The 22,854-nt window shown below is 41.3% G+C and overlaps 1 protein-coding gene across 2 annotated transcripts in view; it reads left to right on the top strand.

Annotated features, from left to right (window-relative positions):
- The window catches only part of SPOCK3 (SPARC (osteonectin), cwcv and kazal like domains proteoglycan 3), a 152,682-nt gene that overhangs the window by 83,981 nt on the left and 45,847 nt on the right, over nt 1–22,854 (top strand). For both annotated transcript variants that reach the window (XM_039347003.1, XM_039347004.1), the window contains one exon: nt 21,447–21,561. In XM_039347003.1, coding sequence (XP_039202937.1) covers nt 21,447–21,561 — 115 coding nt within the window. The remainder of the gene's footprint in view (nt 1–21,446; nt 21,562–22,854) is intronic.

Consider the following 22,854-nt stretch of genomic DNA (forward strand, 5'->3'; position numbering starts at 1 on the left):
TATTAAAGTGTTTCACATTTATATACACTGTGTGTGTGTATGTGTGAGTTTGTGTGTATATAAATGTGTATGTATAGATACTGGTATAATTGCATGCATGTGTATGTATAGATACTGATATAATTAGCTATATTTTCACAACTTTTTTTCTTTCATGATGAAAGATAAATCATATTAGCATGAAAGGGTTATATTTCATAGCCAAAAGACATGTCAAGCACATATTTAGATTATTCACATTTAATCACAAGGAAATTCTCATTTTGATTTTGTATTTATAGCAAACTGTCTCATTTTTCTTGCTTGGGTTGGAATAACAAGTGTTTAGGGCAGGGGTAGGCAACCTTGGCTCTTTTATGACTCGTGGATTTCAACTCCCAGAATTCCTGAGCCAGCATGGCTCAGGAATTCTGGGAGTTGAAGTCCACGAGTCATAAAAGAGCCACAATTGTCTACCCCTGGTTTAGGGTTTTCTTTCCTAAGCAATCCAGCAACATATGAACATTCTGACTCCTCAGTGAAGCAAGCGAACATTTCTTTCCATTAGTGAAAGCTGCACACAGAAAGTTCCTCCATCTTATTTTCAGAGAATTCCGTTTCCTCATGTTGTTAATCTCCTCAATTTAAAGTGTATTTTATTCCACGGTCATGTTTTCACAGAAATAGAGGGCGAACAGGGAGGGAGCAAGGAAGACCCCTTTAACCACTCAGTTCTATAAATAAAACTGGATCCAGCCCTTGAGAGGCAGTTTGGTGTAGTGGTTAAGGTGCTGGCGTAGAAACCAGGAGACTGTGAGTTCTAATTCTGCATTAGGCATGAAAGCCAGCCAGGTAACTTTGGACCAGTCACTCTCTCTCTCTGCCCAACTCACCTCACAAGGTTGATGCTATGGGAAAATAGAGGAGAAAGGAGTATTAGGTATGCTTTCTGCCTTGAGTTATTTACAAAGTAATAAAGCCAGAATAAAAAATGAAATACATTATCCTGAATAATTTCTACCATGTTTATGCAATATTGCTGGCAACCTTTAGCCTAAAACGAGGAATGCTTTATATGGTTCCTCCTACCAACATGCCGTACAAATTCAGAATTGTATGAGCTTATTCTTATTGTTTTATACTATGTCCAGTAATACAGATGACCAATATGGAAATTATAAGCATCATGGAAATGAGTAGAAAATGATTATTCTTAAATTGTGTCTCCTTAGGGTTTTTATTTCATTCTAATGCAAATGGGGTGATTGGGGAGAAAGGGGGTTGTTGTTGTTAATTGCAAAGTCATGTCCGACCCATCGTGACCCCATGAACAACGTTCCTCCAGGTCTTCCTGTCCTCTACCATCTTCTGGAGTCCATTTAAGTTCACACCTACTGCTTCAGTGACTCCATCTAGCCATCTCATTCTCTGTTGTCCCATTCTTCTATTGCCCTCAATCTTTCCCAGCATTAGGCCCTTCTCCAGTGAGTCCTTCCTTCTCATTAGGTGGCCAAAGTATTTGAGTTTCAACTTCAGGATCTGGCCTTCTAAAGAGCAGTCGGGGTTGATCTCTTCTAGGACTGACCGGTTTGAACGCCTTGCAGTCCAAGGGACTCGCAGGAGTCTTCTCCAGCACCATAGTTCAAAGGCCTCAATTCTTTGGCGCTCAGCTTTTCTTATGGTCCAACTTTCACAGCCATACATCGCAACTGGGAAAACCATGGCCTGGACTATATGCACTTTTGTTGGCAGGGTGATGTCTCTGCTTTTTAGTATGCTGTCTAGATTTGCCATAGTTTTCCTCCCCAGGAGCAAGCGTCTTTTAATTTCTTGGCTGCAGTCCCCATCTGAGGTGATCTTTGAGCCCAGAAAAATAAAATCTGTCACTATCTCCATTTCTTCCCCATCTATTTGCCAGGAATTGAGAGGGCCGGATGCCATGATTTTGGTGTTCTTAATGTTGAGTTTCAAGCCAACTTTTGCACTCTTCTTCTTCACCCGCATCAAGAGGCTCTTTAGTTCCTCTTCACTTTCTGCCATTAGAGTGGTATCATCTGCATATCTTAGGTTGTTGATATTTCTCCCGGCAATCTTAATTCCAACTTTTGTTTCATCTAGCCCTGCCTTTCTCATGATGTGCTCTGCATATAAGTTAAATAGGCAGGGCGACAGTATACAGCCTTGCCGGACTCCTTTTCCAATTTTGAACCAATCAGTGGTTCCGTGTCCAGTTCTCATTGTTGCTTCTTGACCCGCATATAGGTTTCTCAAGAGACAAATGAGATGGTCTGGTACTCCCATCTCTTTAAGAACTTGCCACAATTTGTTGTGATCCACACAATCAAAGGCTTTAGCATAGTCAATGAAGCAGAAGTAGATGTTTTTCTGGAACTCCCTAGCTTTCTCCATGATCCAGCGTATGTTGGCAATTTGATCTCTAGTTCCTCTGCCTCTTCAAAATCCTGCCTGTACTTCTGGTAGTTCTCGATCCACATACTGCTGGAGTCTAGCTTGTAGGATTTTAAGCATAACTTTACTAGCATGTGAAATGAGTGCAATGGTGCGATAGTTTGAATATTCTTTGGCATTGCCTTTCTTTGGAATTGGAATGTAAACTGACCTTTTCCAATCCTGTGGCCACTGTTGAGTTTTCCAAATTTGCTGGCAAATTGAGTGTAGCACTTTTACTGCATCGTCTTTTAAGATTTTGAATAGCTCAGCTGGAATACTGTCACCTCCACTAGCTTTGTTGTTGCTCAGATTTTCTAAGGCCCATTTCACTTCACATTCTAGGATGTCTGGTTCGAGGTCAGTGACCATCTCATTGTGGTTATCTGGGACGTTAAGCTCATTCTTGTATAGTTCTCCTGTGTAGTTTTGCCATCTCTTCTTAATCTCTTCTGCCTCTGTTAGGTCCCTGCCGTTTTGGTCCTTTATCATGCCCATCTTTGCATGAAACTTTCCCTTCATATCTCCAATTTTCTTGAAGAGATCTCTGGTCCTCCCTATTCTGTTGTTTTCTTCTATTTCTTTGCACTGTTCATTTAAGAAGGCATTCTTATCTCTTCTAGCTATTCTCTGGAATTCTGCATTCAATTGGGTGTATCTTTCTCTTTCTCCTTTGCCTTTCGCTTCCCTTCTTTCCTCAGCTATTTGCAAAGCTTCCTCAGACAGCCATTTTGCTTTCTTGCATTTCTTTTTCTTTGGGATGGTTTTAGTTGCTACCTCTTGTACAATGTTGCAAACTTCCATCCATAGTTCTTCAGGCACTCTGTCTATCAGATCTAATTCCTTAAATCTATTTGTCACCTCTACTGTATATTCATCAGGAATATGATTTAGTTCATACCTGAGTGGCCTAGTGCTTTTCCCTACTTTTTTCAATTTAAGCCTAAATTTTGCAACGAGAAGCTCATGATCTGAGCCACAGTCAGCTCCTAGTCTTGTTTTTACTGTCTGTATAGAGCTTCTCCATCTTTGGCTGCAGAGCACATAGTCAATCTGATTTCTATGTTGACCGTCTGGTGATGTCCATGTATAGAGCCATCTCTTGGGTTGTTGGAAAAGAGTGTTTGTTATGACCATCCTATTCTCTTGACAAAATTCTATTAGCCTGTGCCCTGCTTCATTTTGTACTCCAAGGCCAAACTTGCCTGTTATTCCGGTTATCTTTTGGCTTCCTACCTTAGCATTCCAATCTCCCATGATGATAAGGACATCATTTTTTGGTGTTAATTCTATAAGGTGCTGCAGGGCTTCATAGAACCGGTCTATTTCATCCTCTTCAGCACCAGTGGTTGGGGCATAGATTTGGATTATTGTGATATTGAATGGTTTGCCTTGGATTCGAACTGAGATCATTCTGTCATTTTGGGGATTGTATCCCAGTATTGCTTTTCCTATTCTTTTATTGACTATGAAGGCTACTCCATTTCTTCTGAGGGATTCTTGCCCACAGTAGTATACCTGATGGTCATCTGAGTTAAATTCACCCATTCCTGTCCATTTTAGTTCGCTGATTCCTAAGATGTCGATGTTCATTCTTGTCATCTCTTTTTTGACTACGTCTAGCTTGCCTTGATTCATGGATCTTACATTCCAGGTTCCTATGGAGAAAAGATCTTTACAGCATCGGACTTTCCTTTCACCACCAGATATATCCACAGCTGAGCGTCCTTTCGGCTTTGGCCCAGTCGCTTCATTCTTTCTGGCGCTACTAGTACTAGCCCTCTGCTCTTCCCCAGTAGCATATTGGACACCTTCCGACCTGAGGGGCTCATCTTCCAGCGTCATATCTTTTTGCCTTTTAGTACTGTCCATGGGGTTTTCATTTCCTTCTCCAGTGGATCACATTTTGTCAGAACTCTCTGCTATGACCTGTCCGTCTTGGGTGGCCCTGCACGGCATAGCTTATAGCTTCATTGAGTTACACAAGCCCCTTCGCCACGACAAGGCAGTAATCCATAAAGGGGAGAAAGGGGGTATGTTAGAGAAAACATAGTGATATGAAATTCTTAGAGTATCCCCAAGTTATTTTTTTGCAGTAACTAAGTATAATAGTACATATTTTTAAAAGTACTTGTTGCTCGTTTCTCTATCCTGTTAAAGATGGGGTCATTTGGAGGAAGTCCTTCAAATTGCACATTGTATTATACAAATGCAGAATTATTTTGAAGGGTAATCAGTGTTCAGATTTCCAGAAAAGGTATATAATAATCTTTGTTTAAAATAAAGGGATTTGTGCTGTGTATGGTTTAGCTACTTTGTTTTATTTGCAGTATGTCAAATGATTTCTGCAAATTGTACAATGCAGTTTTGAGCAGATGTCAAGACCTGCACCACTGCTATAGAAGTAAAATAAATGCTTAATAGTATAATATCATCTTTCTTATAACATTTATTCTAGGATTTTTGTGGTATATTATTATGTAACCTAAAAATAGCAATAGCACTTAGACTTATATACCACTTCATAGTGCTTTATAGCACCTAAGCAGTTTACAGAGTCAGCCTATTGTCCCCAAAAATCTGAGTCCTCATTTTACCAACCTCGGAAGGATGGAAGGTTGAATCAGCCTTAAGCCGATCAGGGTTGAACTGCCGAACTGCTGGCAGTGGTAGTCAGCAGAAGTAACCTGCAGTACTGCATTCTAATCACTGCGCCACAACTGCTCCTCTGATATCTGATCAAAGTACAATAGGAATTATAATTGGGGAACATTGATTTTTTTTTTAATGGTCAGAAATTATATAGACTGCTATCCTTAGTGCAGGAGGAGAACTATCTAATTTCTGCAATTTATGCTTAATTTTCATCAGTCTATCACTAATTTCCCTTCCACTCTGCCATTCAAATCACACTGTTCACACTGTACATGTGAAGGCTGGAAAATATGTTGTATGAAAATTGAATAAATAAAGCAAGAATAGTCTATGTGTTTCTTCAAACAAGTATAATCTCTACGTGGAGTGGGACTGAGGAATACTTTATGCTGATGACTGATTAACAGGTCCTGGGAATCAAAGCAAAGATTTTTTTTTCATAAAGATAGGGCTTTTAAGACCAGAGCCAGAAGAATAAGTATCCAAAGGTTTAGCTATTCTGCTGCTGATTTTTGCCACTCAAAATCGTATATCAACATTATTATATTGCTGTAAGTTATGGATATGATTGTTATGGACTGTAGGAAGCTGTCAGTTCATGGTATGAGAAGGATATTACCCGTCTGTCTATCTGGCTGATGAGATGCTTGCCTTCCTCATTTTTAATGTTGAAATAGTGATTATTTTGTTTATTCTGTTACTTTCAAAAGATTTTACCAGAATTTTTGTAGTTCAGTGGCACTGAGGTAATATTTAAAGGAGCAGGGTTGTTAGACCACCCTTTCCAATAGGGTGCCTCTGTAAAAGATGTTGGGGTGAGATGGCAAAAACATTTCAAGTAGTTGGTCTGCTATCTGATTAATTTGCCAAACTGTATATCTAAAATTACTGTAAGTAGTAGCAGATGAAAGATCATGGCCATAATTAAAATGAGAATATTTTTCTAGGTATGGTCAGTGGTTTTCTTTGCTGCTTGTAGCTGGCTGCTAGGGCAAGCAAGAATTAGATGCATTTTTTTTTTTTTTTTTTGGTTTGATGTTATATTGTATAGTTTGTAGATTTTTTTTCAAACTTTTGAAAGTTATGCATTAAATCTCTGAAGTAGACAGTTTTCTTTTTTCATTCATCTTCCTTCAGATCAGTATTGTTAAGAAAGTAAGTATATGAATGTTGGAGATTATTTGTTAAATACAAATAGCTACATTTTTAAAATAGTATATTCTATTCGAACATTATTATTAACATTTATTTTGTTCATTTTGTATAAAAATGAAACTAATGCTGATAATTAAGCAAAATTTCTGGTCTACATGTTTGTCGTAATTTTTATTGAAATATCAATATCTTAAAAATCATGCTGTTCATATAATTTTACAATGCTATGCAGTTTGTATTAGACATATATTTATTTTTACATCTTTCATTTCAATTTCTGTCCCTTCTTTCATTTTACATTGGGAAATTAAAATGTTGTCTACTTTCCAGAAAAGACATTTTGCATATTGGTATTTATACTATGTTATCTCAGATTTTGAAATTTATTTTTACAAAGTAGCCCAATGCAAACCTGCTTGCCACTGATTTTACTTCTTATACAATCTGGCTTTTGTTTCTAGCCAGATATCAAAGCATAGTTTTGTTTATGTGTTTTCAAGATCACTGATCATAAGAGATTTGACTGAATAAGTGTTTTTGTCTGTTTTTCAAAACGATAAATTTTAAAACAGTAACATTTAATTTCATGTTTAAATAAACATAGATCCCATAAATGTTTGATAAATGAGCTTTTAATAAAAGAGATTGTAAAAGAATATATAAGGAATCATTTGAATAAGCAGCTAATAGAGAAACAGTAAGTTTTGTAATAGATTTTTCAATACTACAGGCTGTTGACAAAATAAAGAAAATGTAGCATCCAATGTTAATGATTTTTTAAGTTTAAAAAGTCTTATTGTTTAATATCCAAGAACAAAAGTAAGAAAACAAAAATATGAGTATTCCCCCCCTCCCCCATATTGTTTATGAAACAATATGTTTCATTTAGGACAGGAGTAGGCAACCTTGGCTCTTTTATGACTCATGGACTTCAACTCCCAAAATTCCTGAGCCAGCCATGCTGAGAGGAAAGGGAGAGTTTCCAAGCTGAGCCATGCTAGTTCAGGAATTCTGGGAGTTGAAGTCCACAAGTCATAAAAGAGCCAAGGTTGCCTACTCCTGATTTAGGAGAACTGAATTGTTCCTCATAATTTAAACAAGATTAAAGGGTTGAATTAATGTAGGAATAACAAATAGAAAAAAGAGAAAGTATTGTAAATATCCTGGATAGAATAGTGTGCCATATTAAAAGAGGCAACTTCTGGTTTGTGTAGCACTTAGTTTAATTCCAGTCTTTAGAAAACAAATTGACAAATATTTTTCCAAAATTTTGAGAACGTTCAGGCTGTTAAAGGTCATATTGAATAAAATGAATGAAGATTGTTCAATTATCAGTTTTTGATATAAGGGCGTTGTCTTACCTGAACGCCTTTTCTCAGCATGATGATATAGAATCCACCGGTGGGTAATCTCAGCCTTCCTGCTCAGTTGAGATTAAGTCAGAAATTTGCCATGCCTCCTTATGGGCTGGGCCTTACCCAGTTTTTGACTAAGGCGAAGCAAAACATGATGAAATCCAACGTGTTGGCTCCTCCTACTCTGACACAGGCTCAGACGGCCTTTAAGGGAGGGTGTGGATTCTACATCATCATGCTGAGAAAAGTCGTTCAGGTAAGACAACGCCCCTTCTCCAGCATGATGAGTGTAGAATCCACCAGTAGGACATACCAAAGCCACTCATGTCCCTACGGGGGGGGGGGACTAGTCTGGGCTTGTGTCTCAACAGACGAAATCACTTGCTGTAACATCCTCCGGCCAAATGAAGCATCCGCAGAGGCAAACTTGTCCAGCTTGTAATGCCTGATGAAGGAGGAAGGTGAGGACCAAGTTGCCGCCTTGCAGATTTCCTCAATGGATGCCTGGGTAGACCAGGCCGCTGATGTAGCCGCGCTGCGAGTGGAGTGGGCAGTGATGTGTCCAGGGACTAGTAGGGATTGAGAAAGATAAGCATGGGCAATGCACGCCCTAATCCACCTCCCAGTGGTTGAAGAGGAAACCTTCTGACCCATGGAAGGAGGTTGGAATGACACGAACAAGGCCTCTGACTTGCGAAAGGCAGAGGTTTGTTTCATATAATAATGCAGGGCCCTACGAACGTCCAGTTTATGCCACTGTCTATCCAGTCTATGAGATGGATTGGGACAAAAGTCTGGAAGTATCAACTCTTGGGTCCTATGGAAGCAGGTATTGACCTTCGGAATGAAGGATGGATCTAAACCAGTGGTTCTCAACCTTTCTAATGCCGTGACCCCATAATACAGTTCCCCATGTTGTGGTGACCCCCAACCACTTATACATCACCGGGTGCCAGGGGCATGGCCAAAGAAAAGGGGGAAAATGGCAGACAGCCTTGTTTGGCGACCCCCGTGAAATGGTCGTTTGACCCCAAATGGGGTCCCGACCCACAGGTTGAGAACCACTAATCTAAACAAAGGACTACTCTGTCCTCATAAAAGGTACCCAGGTCACTCCTAACTGAAAGGGCAGCCAGCTCCGAAATATGCCTGGCTGACGTGACTGCAATCAGGAAGGCCACTTTCGGAGAAAGAAGTCTTAATGAACAAGATCTGATAGGCTCAAACGGTGGTTCAACTAGCACTTGTAGTACCCGTGATAGATCCCAAGAGGGGTAGCAGTGAACCGCCGGTGGTCTGGCGTTAGTCGCCCCCTTGAGAAAGGAGTTTAACACTGGATGCTGGGCTAAAGGGACCAGATTGTCACAAGTAAGCACCGTGGACAAGGCCACTACCTGTCTGCGGATAGTGCTAGGTGTTAACCCTTTATCCATGCCCTCCAACAAATAGTCTAGGATATTGGGAATGGTGACAGAAAGAGGCTGGAGTTGGTGCTTAGTGCATCATAGGCAAAAGTTTCTCCACGTGGCATCATATATCCTATTAGTCGAGGGGCACCTGGAAGCTTGGATCATAGCTTGGATCATAGAGATCACCCTGAATGAATAGGATTGTCTGGCTAAATTTCTCCGCTCAAGTGCCAGGCGGCCAACTGGAGCCACTGGGGATCCGGGTGTTGAAGGGCCCCCTGGCTGAGGGAGATACGGTCTAGAGGGATCCTCCATGGCAGTGAGGTCGGCAAACCACGGTCATCTCAGCCAGTGTAGAACAACCAAGATGACCTCCACCTGCTCCTGAAGCAGCTTGCAGACGGTTGCTGGAATCAGCGGGAGGGGAGGGAATGTGTACAGCAACCCCCTGGGCCACTCGCTGCCAAGAGCATCCATTCCCTCTGCCCCTGGGGATGGGAACCTGGTGAAGTACCTGGGCAGTTGGGAGTTGTTCGGGGAGACAAAGAGGTCCAACTGGGGTTGGCTGAATCTGTCCGAGATCTCCCTGAACAGAACTGGGTCCAGGCGCCACTCTGAGTGGTCCACCGTAGACCTGCTCAGGGAGTCCGCTTGATGGTTCGCCTCCCCCGATATATGCTCTGCTTTGATGGATCCTAGATTGGCCTCTGCCCAAGAGCTCAGACTGTGGGCTTCAAGCGTAAGGGACTTGGATCGGGTCCTTCCCTGCCTGTTCACGTGCGCCTTTGCTGCCAGGTTGTCTGTCAATATCAGTACGTGCTGCCCCGCTACTATGATGGAGAAGTGGCAGAGTGCCAGGTGAATGGCCTGGAGTTCTAGCCAGTTTATGTTGTGGCTCAAGTCCGAACGGGACCATTGACCCTGGGCTAGATGAGTCTAGAGGTAAGTTCCCCAGCCAAACAGGCTGGTGTCTGTGGTCAAGGTGAGCCTGGCAGGCTCCTTGAAGAGGGATCCCTTGGCCATTGCCGATGAGGTCCACCACAAGAGAGACGACAGTGTCTTGCGTGGGACCCTCACCCTCCTGGTGGAAGAGCTCATGTTCCGCTTCTGAAAGGGGAGAAGGAACCACTGGAGTTCTTTGGAATGCAGTCTGGTCCATGGGACGATCCCCATACAGGAGACCATCTTCCCCAGCAGTTGAGACAGTTGGACTAGAGGGACTACCTTCTCTCTCTGAACATGGTGGATAAGGGTCCAGATGCTGTTCCGGCGTTCCTGGGAAAGAAAGACCTCGCACAGATTTGAGTCTATGACCGCCCCCAGGTGGAGGAGGCGAGTTGAAGGGACCGTGTGGCTCTTCTGGAAGTTCACGGAGAATCCGTGAGCTTGAAGAATCCTGATGGTGATTTCCAGGTCTGACTGGGCCGAATGGAAGGAACGGGATTGGATAAGGATATCGTCCAGATAGCATTGAACGCGTACCGGGATCATTCTCAGATGGGCAGCTAATACTGCTAAGATCTTTGTGAACACCCGTGGGGCCGAGGAAAGCCCAAACGGGAGCGCTTTGTACTGAAAATGCCGGTGCGCGTAACAAAACTGGAGGAATTTGCGATGTTCAGGGAGGATCGGGACGTGAAGGTAAGCTTCCGTTAGGTCTATGGAAGACAGGAAATCCCCCCTCCTGAAGCTGGCCAGGATGGACTTGAGAGTCTGCATCTTGAACTGCTTGTAGGCCAAGAAGTAGTTTAGTCCTTTCAAGTCCAATATCGCCCTCCAGCCCCCCGAGGCCTTTGGTACCATGAACAGAATGGAGTAAAACCCCTGTCCCTTCTGTTCCGTGGGCACTGGCTCGATGGCATCTATCTCCAGTAGGTGAGAGATGGCCATGGACATGAGTCCTGCCTTGGTGGTGTTTCTCGTGTTGGGGCACGCTAGGAAGCACCCTGGAGGTATGGATAAAAACTCCAGAGCAAGGCCGTGTCGGATGGTGTCTATCACCCATGAGTCTGTGGTGGTGGCCTCCCAAGTCTCGCTGAATAGGGACAGAAGACCCCCTATGGGAGAGGTCTCCTTGGCGTCACTTGTTCCATCTGTACGGATGGCCTCCAGAGTCCCAAAAGGGCCATTTGGTCTGGTACTGGGCCCTGGCTCTGAGGATCTGGCAGTCCTGCTGGTGATCCTGTCTGGGGGGGGGAAAGGATCTAGAGTTCCGGGACCAATCCCAGGATGGTCCGATCCGAAAGGGCTGTCTCCAGTCCCAGGCAGTCCCAGCTCGAAAGGGCTGCCTACGGAAATCCTGTTGTGGTTTTCTGTCCGCTCTCCCAGAGGGATGTGCAAGTACCTTGTGTTTGTCCTTTCCTTCTATTAGATATGGTTCAAGGACTGGGCCAAAGAGATGCGTGCCGCTATAAGGAGCGGTCGCCAGGCACCACTTGGACTTCAGATCGGCCCACCACTGTTTTAGCCAAAGAAGTCTGCAGGATGAGTCAGTGGCCCCAATAGATCTGGCAGAGTACCTGACAGAGTGAAGCTACAACTAATTTGCCCAATGTCTGGTGTGCTCGCACCTGGTCAGGGGGAATAAGTGCCTGGAGCTCGCGGAGCCACATGGTGGACAACCTGGCAAAAAAAGATGATGTCACCACCTTGACCGCCCACGCCGAGGCTTGGTGAGCTCTACGGAGGGAAAATTTGAATCCCCTTTCCTCCGCTTTCAAGGCCTCTGCTATGTTTCCTGGAATGGTGGAGGAAGAAAACAAGGAGGTTAGGGGAACGTCTACAAGTGGCACCTCCAGGAGGGAAGGAGGAAGAGACATTGAAAAGCTTTTTCTCAGTCCCGCTGGGAGAGGGGAGAGTGCCCAGAGAAGACCATTGCTTTTCCACCGTGCTGGGGAAGAAAGGTGGGCAGGGAATCTGTTTCTCCTCGACCACCGGCTCTGAGAACAGAGGGTTCGAGTCCTGGGTGGTGGTGGCTGCCAGCTTAGGCTCCTGCTCAGGAGTGATGTTGGCTGAAGTACAGGCCTTCAGGAGCAGTGACCTGAATAGAGAAGGGTCAAATAGGCCAGATGCCGGGGACGGATCCAGAGCCACCTCCTCATCCTCTGACATGGATATGTCCGAAGTTTCAAAGTCCACGGAGTCCTCCTCTCCTACTTGGGAAGATGTGTCTGAATTGCCCAAACTGGGAAACAGGGCAGGTCCTGTGTGAGACAGAGATGCCGGGGGAGGAGGGGGCATCTGCAAAGGCCGTTGACCCATGTAGGAGGCCATGTATTGTGCAAAAGCCTGGTGCATAAAGGTCTGTAACTGGTCCAGACACATCCTCTGTTGGTCTGTTGGGTGGATGCCAGCTGCCGTAGGAGTATATGTGGCTTCTGGGGCTTGTTGTGTTGTGGGGGAGGGGAAAATTCCCCGAGTGTTTGCAAGAGAGGGGAGAGAGGGACCAACCTGTCCAGTTTCCCCCTGAGGAGACCATGCCCTAGGGGCATCATGGGGAGGCGCGAATTGAGGCTTAAATGTTGAGCGGTCCAGTGGGACAGGGGAAACCACTTCTGCCCCACTGGAGGTGAGCCTTTGCTCTCTGGAGAACTCCTTCTCCAGCACCTGATGTCTCCTCAAGGCCTCTCTCTCAGCAGCTTTGGAGGGCTTCTTAGTGGACGAGGCATTTGCCTTAGATTTTTTCCTTCCCCCTGCTTCCAAATCAGAAGATCTGCTTTTTTTCTGCGGGGGGGGGGGGGGCAGAAGAGCCCTGCGATGGCTGAGGAGTTGCACTGTCTGCCATTGCCCTCTGGATATTCTGGCCAGGAGATATCCAGGAGGGGGGCTGACACGCAGATCTGGTTGTCAGAGAGGGAAACCTCAGTCTCTGAACAACAGCAATGGGTGACAGCCAGATAGTCTCCCAAAACTATCTGTTAGGCCCTGCGGCACAGCACCACATGGCTAAGTGGGACAGGTGGATTCTAATAAATTCCCCCCCTCGTGAGAGGGTGTTGTCAATGCTCAGAAGTGATGGCCCTTGTTGAAGTAATTTTTGTTTAAAGAAGTTTCCTCTGTGCCATTCCTTAGACCTTGAAGGTCATATGAGGCCTTGGGAGGCATGCTGTTTGATAAGGCCACAAGTCTTGACAATTGTTTGTTAAGATAGGCCAAGGGACTGTTTGGAGATCCCAAAATGGTGGTCGTGCCAAAATTTTCCTGCCTTGGGCAGGTGCACCGGTTCTTGTAGTCTTTCTTTCAGTCAGAAGAGAAGACCCGATGCTATCAAGTTTGCCCCCTGATCTGTGCCTGTCACAGCAGGATAATGAGAGAGAGAAAGAGCCCGGTTTGGCAGAGAAGCCTCGTTTGGACTAAGGGCTTTGCGAGTCTCCCAAAATGGCAGCTGCACCAAAGTAATGGTCGTTGGGGCCAGGTGTTCCTGAACTAAGGGCTTTACGCCACCCTGGATGGTTCTGCCGGCAGACTTATTGCTCCTTATGGTCAAATTTCCACCCTCCAGGGCCGAAAACGAGTCACTTGCAATTTTTTTGTTGCGCAGCCTCCGCTGCAATCCGTTTACTCCAGAACGATCGTCAGAGGCCTTGCTGCGATGGCGCACTGTGGCGAGGCCGTCCGGCCCCCAAAGGAGCCGTGGGGGTTCGTCCAGTTGATGCTGACCCCCGTAGCATCCTGGAAGGGTTAGTATTTTAACTGAGTTCGATGATCCAGGAAGATAAATGGTTTGGTTGGAGCCTGAGAGGCTCGCTGGAGCCGAAGCTGCAATCAGCTCACACTGACTATACTATACTAAGCCTTTTATTAATCAATTTGGAGTCTAATTATACAGTAAACTTTAAGTTGAATTTGGAATCAATCGTTTAACCTAATTTGTATTCAGAGGAGCCAGAAAAAGTGCGTCCTGCTGAGCTAAGACTAAGTCAAAAACTGGGTAAGGTCCAGCCCAGAAGGAGGTGTGGCAAATTTCTGACTTATTCTCAACTGAGCAGGAAGGCTGAGATTACCCACTGGTGGATTCTACACTCATCATGCTGGAGAACAACAAAATCTCTTCCCTTCCCCTGTAATCTATAGCAACTCTGTAGTGCATTAAAAGGTCACAAACTCAGCTTGTGTTTATTTTCTTAATATAATTTTAATGTTTTCTATATTAAATTAAGCATTGCTTTAAAGTTTAAGCATTGTTTTAAAATATGCTGAAGCAAGATAACATTATTTTATTACTAATGGGATTGGCTTTTATGATTTTAAACTAATGGGAGTAAATATGTTGTCATCAAGGTTAGATCTCGTTATTAAATTCGGTTGCTCAGGCTCTAATGTTTTCCTCATCTGCATCTTATCATTAATTACACTGCTGTTAATTATCTGTTCTCCAGGACAATCTGTCTCGATTCTGGTCCTTCATATCTTCCAAAGGTACATCCATTACCACTATAACTGATTTTATCCATGTAATTGCTGGTTCTCTTCTTCTTTTTTCTTCTGTCTTCTGCAAAATTATAGCCTTCTCCAGAGAGCTGGGTCTTACTATTATGCAGAATCTTGAATGTCAAATTGCTTCATTTTTCATTTCTTAGTAATTTAAAGCTGGGATCCCCAACCTCTGAGTCACGGTCCACTACCAGGCCTTGAGCCTTTAGGAACTGGCTGCAGAAGTGGCGGCAGAATGTGTACGTGTGCGCTCCATTTGCATGAACATCAGACGCATGTGCCTGACACTTGTGCAAATGGAGCTACACGCATGGATGCAGAACCATCCCCTCTCCACTCCCCCGCCAGTCTGCAGAGCCAAAAAGGTCGGAGAACTCTGATTTAAAGAGTACATTTGTTTATTTGAAACATTTATACGGTGATCCAATTCAAACAATTCAACTTTGGACAGTGTATAATAAACAAAAGAAGTTTAATAATTCCAGCTAAAAACAGGGAAGAATTATTATCCAGCATCTTTGATTGTAATCAGAAGCATATAGCTAACCAAAGAACAGCAGTGTTACATGATGCTGCCTTATACCCATTATGTTGTGAGCCAATTATAGGATCCAGATTGTTTTCAAAAGGAGCCTCATTTAGAATGGGTTGCAATATTTCAACTGGGAGGTGACTAAAGCATGAATGTATACAAAGTGGCCTCCCAATCTTGAAATCGGTAATAATGCTGCACAAGGTGAAGTTATGCATTGTAATAGCTGATGTATGTACAATTGAAGCATATTTGAAATGACAACTTTCTTAAACATCTCAAAATGATTTTTATCATGTTTCATGAGTTTTGTTGCCACATGTGCTGCTGTATCTTGTATCAGAGGTTGTCATAATAAAAAAGGAAGCCTTACGTTCCTGCCCCAAAGCTCTGTCCTGTTAATTCATATAATGTCCCAAAATGTCTTTTTCACATTTTTTTCTGTTTATTAGCAGGTTCATCTTACATGCATCAGTTGGGAAATCCTATATGTATCAACCGATCTTGGAAACCATTTTTCCCTAACTATGCAATATTCAGGATTTCTCCTATGTTTTTCTCCGCCCTGAAGTCCCAGTATTTCATTTCAAAAACTGAAGATTTGTAAGATTCTTTCAAACACAAAAAAATTGAAGCTTAAAGATAGCTTGCTTAACAATGATGAATTTCACTCCTAATCTGAATTTGTTTTCTAGTCTTCTGCCCCCCCCCCCCCAAAAAAGCGAATAAGAGCTTGGGGTTTGATTTGTAAATGTGGATCCATAGTCATTAATAGTAAAACTGATCCCCATGTATTTGAACTTCTGAAATTTGTTACCTCAGTAATATTAAGCATATTCATTTATAATCTTTGTCATTATTATTGTATTACCCTCATACAATAAACAAATCCACAAAATATGTATTATATACTGCATCTTCTGAAAGCAGGAATATATAACTGCTTACCCAGCCACTCACAGAAAATAATCAAAATGTTTTTCCTGCACAATATGTGGGTCTTTATCAAGTTATTAACATGTTTTGCATATATTTCTGTTTTAAAATGTCTCTTAATATTTTGCTAATGTTTTTTATATAAATAACAGCAGTAACATGTCAGAAATAATAGCTGTGCGGATTTTGTTGTGAGAAAAATAGGAAGAGAAGGTTTGTTGGATATGTTTGCCACCTTGAGTTGTTTGTAAAAATAATAAAGGTGGAATACAAATAAATAAAATAACTAGATTTAAAACATATTTTGTCACCCAATGAATCTGATTGTTGGATCTAAATGCTATGGCAAGCAGAACACCACTGTTGTTGACCATTTCAATTATCACTTCCTTAAATATTTCCCTCGGATATAGATGTGGGCTCATCTACTTTGAGGTTGTATTTCCTTAACTGATCCATGTAGATCAACTGGAGGGATAATTTCCTCTGCACTGAGAGCTTGTAGAGATTTCTAAAAAGTTTGATGGAGCATAGTGTTAATTATCAAGTAGTTCATTTTCCAGGGGTTCTCAACCTGCTGGCTGAGGAATTCTGGGAGTTGAAGTCCACAAGTCTTAAAGTTGCCAAGGTTGAGAACCCCTGAAATACGGATGGATCTTCTTTCTGTCTCATATTCTGTAGACAGCGGTGGTGCTGATTTTTATGCATTAATTAATATTACCAAAATTTACTAATGTCCATAGTGAAATATTCCAGTTAAAAAGCAAAGAAAAAACTTAAAAGTTCACAAAACAGTTTTTTCCCCAAAGCAGCAAGTAATATGCTGATTGTGTATAAATCTTTCAATAATACTAATGAGCATGCCCTTTATGTGATATTTCAGTTCACTTATAACTTTATAAATATTTCAACTTTAGATTATTGAGTAAATTGATCTTGATAAATTAGCAATGCAATCAGGGGGTGTTTTTTAAGAAAAGGTGCAGCATCAAGAAGTCAAATTATAATAACCATTATAGTATGATACATATTTCATAAATGAGTCACTAACAAATATAGTAGAGGAGAAAGAATAACTGAACTTTTTGAATAAAATTCACAATGCTTACTCTAATAAACTATTAATTATATAGCAATGTGTGTATATATATATATATATATATATATATATATATATATATATATATATATATATATATATATATATATATATATATATATATATATATAGTAATAGTAGTAAAGTTGGAAGGGACCTTGGAGGTCATCCAGTCCAACCCCCTGCTCAGGCAGGAAACCCTTCACCATTTCGGACAAATGGCTGTCCAGTCTCTTCTTAAAAACTTCCAGGGTTGGAGTATTTACTGCTTCTGGAGGCAGGCTGTTCCACTGATTAATTGTTCTCACTGTCAGGAAGTTTCTCCTTAGTTCTAGGTTGCTTCTCTCCTTGATTAGTTTCCACCCGTTGCTTCTTGTCCTGCCTTCAGGTGCTTTGGAAAATAGCTTAAGTCCCTCTTCTTTATGGCAGCCCCTGAGATATTGGAATATTGCTATCATGTCCCCCCTTGTCCTTCTCTTCGTTAAACTAGACATACCCAATTCTAGCAACCGTTCCTTATATGTGTGTGTGTGTGTATATATGTGTGTGTGTGTGTGTGTGTGTGTGTGTGTACACACACACACAGAGCAGAGAACCATGGTGGCTCAGTGGTTAGAATGCAGTATATAGCAATGTGTGTAAGTATGTTTGTGTGTATGCACATATGCACATATGCACATATACAGAGAGAGAGAGAGAGAGAGAACCATGGTGGCTCAGTGGTTAGAATGCAGTATTGCAAGTTAATTATACCGATTGCCAGCAGTCCGAGTTTCACCAGTTCAAGATTGACTCAACCTTCCATTCTTCCGAGGTCAAATGAGGACCCAAATTGTTGGGGACAATATGCTAACTCTGTAAAACGCTTAGAAAGGGCTGTAAAGCACTGAGAAGAGGTATATAAGTCTAAGTGCTATTGCTAGAGCAAAGGTTAGAAAAATAATTATATTTGTTGCATATTTTTTCATGTTGCACCAAAATGGATCCAAATTTTAAACACTTATCAAAATAGCCTTCTATATTACAGGTTGATATTAGTCTATAAGAAAACAACTGTCTTAATATTTGAAAAAATACACCCTCAAATCAGGTTTCAATATTTTGTATGTTCTATTAATATTTCAGTGCTTATTCTTATTCCCATTGAAGGACATTATGGCGAGAAATAAGCAGTCCAAATCATTAGCTTCTGTAATAGTTGTAATGACTGTAATAATGTAATTAGTCAAAAACATATTACATATTCTGTGAACACAGAAGTACTATGACCATCTAAAAGGCAATAAAATAGATTATGATACTATCTACTGCATGTTTCATTAATCCAAACCACTTTGCTTTCTTAGCAGGTTTTAGGGTCAGCCCTATTATCTTAAAGCGGGTATAGGATGCTTTTATTCAGTTTAAATAAAAAATATCTAAAAGTATTGTCATTTGCATTCTTATATATTAAGGATTGTTCCACATACTATGAAGAAAAAATTATTAATTTGAATACCATTTTGCTATGAATGTATATATATATATATATATATATATAGGTCTTTGGTTGTTCGGGTTTTCTCCCGCATAAAATTGGAAGTGTCTTGGCGACGTTTCGACGAAGTCTCATTCATCATCTTCAGGCTGGTGTTTTCAGCTTCGTGCTTCTAGGAGCAATGTATGCACGGCCACAAACCAAAAGCCAGACCACAGCTGCATCATTAGCCACTTTAAACCCCTCCAATCCATACATGAAGCAAACTGACACCCTCCATGAAGAGGAGGCACGACCACGAACGCGAAGCCAAAAAATAGCAAGGCAGCCCAAAATCTTAAACCCCTCTGCAACTCAGACTAACCTGAGCACAACCAAACAGAACACTCCCCCAGCCAATCAGAGCACACCCAAGCCCCTAACCATTCAGAACACACCTCCACCCAATCAGAACACAGCCAAGCTCCCACCCAATCAGTTCATACCCCCACTGGCAGTTAAAAGGAAGAAACAGCTAAGACTAGACATTGCTGCTCAAAGCACGAAGCTGAAAACACCAGCCTGAAGATGATGAATGGGACTTCGTCGAAACGTCGCCAAGACACTTCCAATTTTACGCGGGAGAAAACCCGAACAACCAAAGACCTACATACAAATACCCGCGAAAACCTCAAAAAACAAATATATATATATATATATATATATATATAATATATATAATATATATATATATATATATATATATATATATATATATATATTCATTCTGAGGTTTTTGCAGGTGTTTGTATGTAGGTCTTTGGTTATTCGGGTTTTCTCCCACGTCAAATTGGAAGTGTCTTGGCGACGTTTCGACGAAGTCTCATTCATCATCTTCAGGCTGGTGTTTTCAGCTTCGTGCTTCTAGGAGCAATGTGTGATCATAGCTGTTTCTTCCTTTTAACTGCCAGTGGGGGTATGAACTGATTGGATGAGAACTTGGCTGTGTTCTGATTGGATGGAGGTGTGTTCTGATTGATTGGGAGCTTGGCTGTGCTCTGATTGGATGGGGGGTTGGCTGTGCTCTGATTGGTTGGGGGAGTGTTCTGTTTGGGTGGGGGCTTTGTTGTGCTCAGGTTAGTCTGAGTTGCAGGGGAAGGTGAGATGGTGAGCTGCATTGCTATTGTTTGGCTTCGCATTCGTGGTCATGCCTCATCTTCTGGTGGGTGTTAGTTTGCTTCATGTATGGATTGGAGGGGTTTAAAGTGGCTAATGATGCAGCTGTGGTCTGGCTTCTGGTTTGTGGTTTTGCCTCATCATCTGTGTGGGTTTGGGTTTGCTTTTTGCGTGGACGTGTGGTGGTGACATCCTGTGTGGCTTTTGTGAGTGTGGGTCTGGTGTCATTCTTTGTGTTAGGGACTCGTTTGTCAATAAGGAAAGGTTTCCAAATGGCTGGTAGGCGGGAGGTGTCATCTCGTTTGTTCATGCTGTGTGGGTGTTTTTCTATCTTAATGGCTTCTCTGATTATTCTGTTATTAAAGTGTTCAGTTTTGGCGATAGTTCTGGTCTTTTTAAAGTCAATTTCATGTCCTATGATTTTAAGGTGTTGGACCAGGGAAGAAGTTGGTTCCTCTTTTTTGACTGAGTTCTTATGTTCTTCAATGCATGCACTTATTCTTCTGTTGGTTTGTCCGATGTATGTGGTGGGACAAGCGGTGCATGGGATTTCATATACTCCTTGATTTTCTAAAAAGCCAAACAATAGCAATGCAGCTCACCATCTCACACTCCCCTGCAACTCAGACTAACCTGAGCACAACACAGCCCCCACCCAAACAGAACACTCCCCCATCCAATCAGAGCACATCCAAGCTCCCAACCAATCAGAACACACCTCCATCCAATAAGAACATAGCCAAACTCTCATCCAATCAGTTCATACCCCCACTGGCAGTTAAACGGAAGAAACAGCTACGATCACACATTCCTCCTAGAAGCACGAAGCCAAAAACACCAGCCTGAAGATGACGAATGAGACTTCATCGAAACGTCGCCAAGACACTTCCAATGTGATGCGGGAGAAAACCCGAATAACCAAAGACCTATATATATATATATTACGGACATTATCATATATATATGAAGAGTTATATCTTTGTCACCTTAACCCCTCAATTACATCTACCGTTTGAGGCTAATACTGAGTTACTGTTTAACCTGATTGTAAGAATTGAGATAGTGCAAGTGAGATTTTGTAAGTGATTTTTCTACATGTGTCATGTATCCTATTTTACGTACTCCAAAAGAACTCATTTTCAGACCTATGGAGCCATAGTGACCCATGTTAAAACTGATATTTCCAGAGGGAAGAAAATAATAAGCTAGACTTTAAAGTGCTGAAATGTATGGTTTCTTTAAAAAAAAATCAAGAATCAGCAGAACATTCAAACAGAACTCATTATTTGATTAAATCTATATATAATGTAGGAGAAGAAAGAAAATACAGGGAATAGAAAGATTGTGCAGGTTATAGAAGAGAGCTGGTACCAAATAAAAAGAGAAGTCAGGAAGACATACATGCTGCCTAATTGGGGCCATGCAGCATTTTTTAATTTTGGCAATTTTCAGATGTGTGGACTTCAGCTTCCAGAATTTTCAGCATAGCCAAGAATTACAATTTGTCTTTAGATAACAGCACAGTTACCTAGCTAATGATGTGATTTATCTGTACTACAATGTAGTAGAATTAAAGCCTGTTCTTATCACATTTAAATAACATCTGGGTTAATACTGTCACCCCATCATTCGCCTTGGTGTTGGTTTTATGCTTATTTTCTGTAAACCTCTGGGATTTACCAAGTTAATTAGTTGCTAAATAAATAAGTAAACAAATAAACATATGGTTAATTCCAGCTACTTCAAAAATATTTGGTGAAGTGCAATTTACATTACATTTTTTATGATAAGGATCAATATTTTTTTATTACAGTGCAAACTAGATTATCAAGCCTGTGCCTCAGGAAAACATATCTCAGCTAAATGTGAAGGACGCTGTCCTTGCCTTTCAGAAAAGTCCACAAGTGCAGGCAGAAGTGATAAGAGAGGTAAGTTTTGATGTTTATGTTAGATCTCTCAGTTACTTCATCAAATGGTATGTCTTCAAATAAAAAAAATTGAGAAGTAATTAATGAGCTATTTCAACAGCTAAATGACTCTTCACTTTAAAGCCTAGCTTATAAAGATAAATAGAATTGCTTATTTGAAATTCTACTTGTTCTAAGTGTTTAGAGAACACCAAGAGATTTTAGGACTATAGGCTACACTAGGTAGTTAAAAAGGATCTCTGAAGAAGGCAGTAGCCTTCTGTATTTCTGACAAAAAAAAATAACATGAGCGTTGCCATGTTTAACACCCAGACTTGGAAGTAAATCCTAGATCTCTAGGCACTTAACTCAGACTTAGCAGAAAATTCCCATACACCATTAGCTAATTTAAAGTCTTTATTGCAGACAAGCCTTAACAAGTTATTGGATTACTCACTGCAGAATATTTGTGTTCCAGCATATAAAATTCTGGCTTCTTCTTTCTGCCTTTCTAACTGATGGATACTTGGCCAGTTTGCCTGGTACCATTGGTGGCTGAGCTATCCAGATACCAGTTGTCTCTTAGCCTGGTTTGTTCAGTGCTAGTTTAAATCATTACTGATATATCCATAAACCACATTAGATGTAAAATAGTCTTTACTTATATCTATATCTGAAAGCAATATAGAATCAAGGGGTTTGTTGGCATATTTTTAATAATTATATACCATTTTGCTAACTGTTTTGGAAAAAAAGCTGTTATCAATAAATATATTAACATTTGACATTCCTTTTTAATAATAATCTTATTAAAGTTTACAAATACAAATAAAAACTAATTCAGACTAACAAAAATATTAAAAAGTAAAGAAACACAAAAATGCAAAGACTAAATATATATATATATATATATATATTAAAAAGGTACATAAAAAATGACATTCCGCTCCTTCCAGCTTCACACATGCTCGAGTATTTTAATGATAATAATAATAAAAAAAACTGTGGTTCCTCTGATATGTTATGGCTTTTCTGTTGCTTCTTGGCAACAGAATATGTGATGTTGCAAATTCATTTTCATATGGAGAAAGCTTGGGGCTGCATGATGTTAATATAGGCTCACTGACATAAGCATGATAAGTTTTATCATCTCTTCTGTATTTATCATGGCTCTTTTGTGGAGGCAAAATTGTCCCAGAACTGCTTATGGACCTTCATACGTTTTTCTCCTTTCTAAGCTTTGCTGTCTCTTATGATAGCAGAATGGTACATGTCTTTGTTAGTTCTGACAACATGACTTTAATTTAATCCAGC

This window comes from Crotalus tigris, unplaced genomic scaffold, assembly GCF_016545835.1.
Source record: "Crotalus tigris isolate CLP2741 ecotype Arizona unplaced genomic scaffold, ASM1654583v1 scf7180000018043.2394770, whole genome shotgun sequence".
In the NCBI taxonomy this organism is placed as follows: Eukaryota; Metazoa; Chordata; class Lepidosauria; order Squamata; family Viperidae; genus Crotalus; species Crotalus tigris.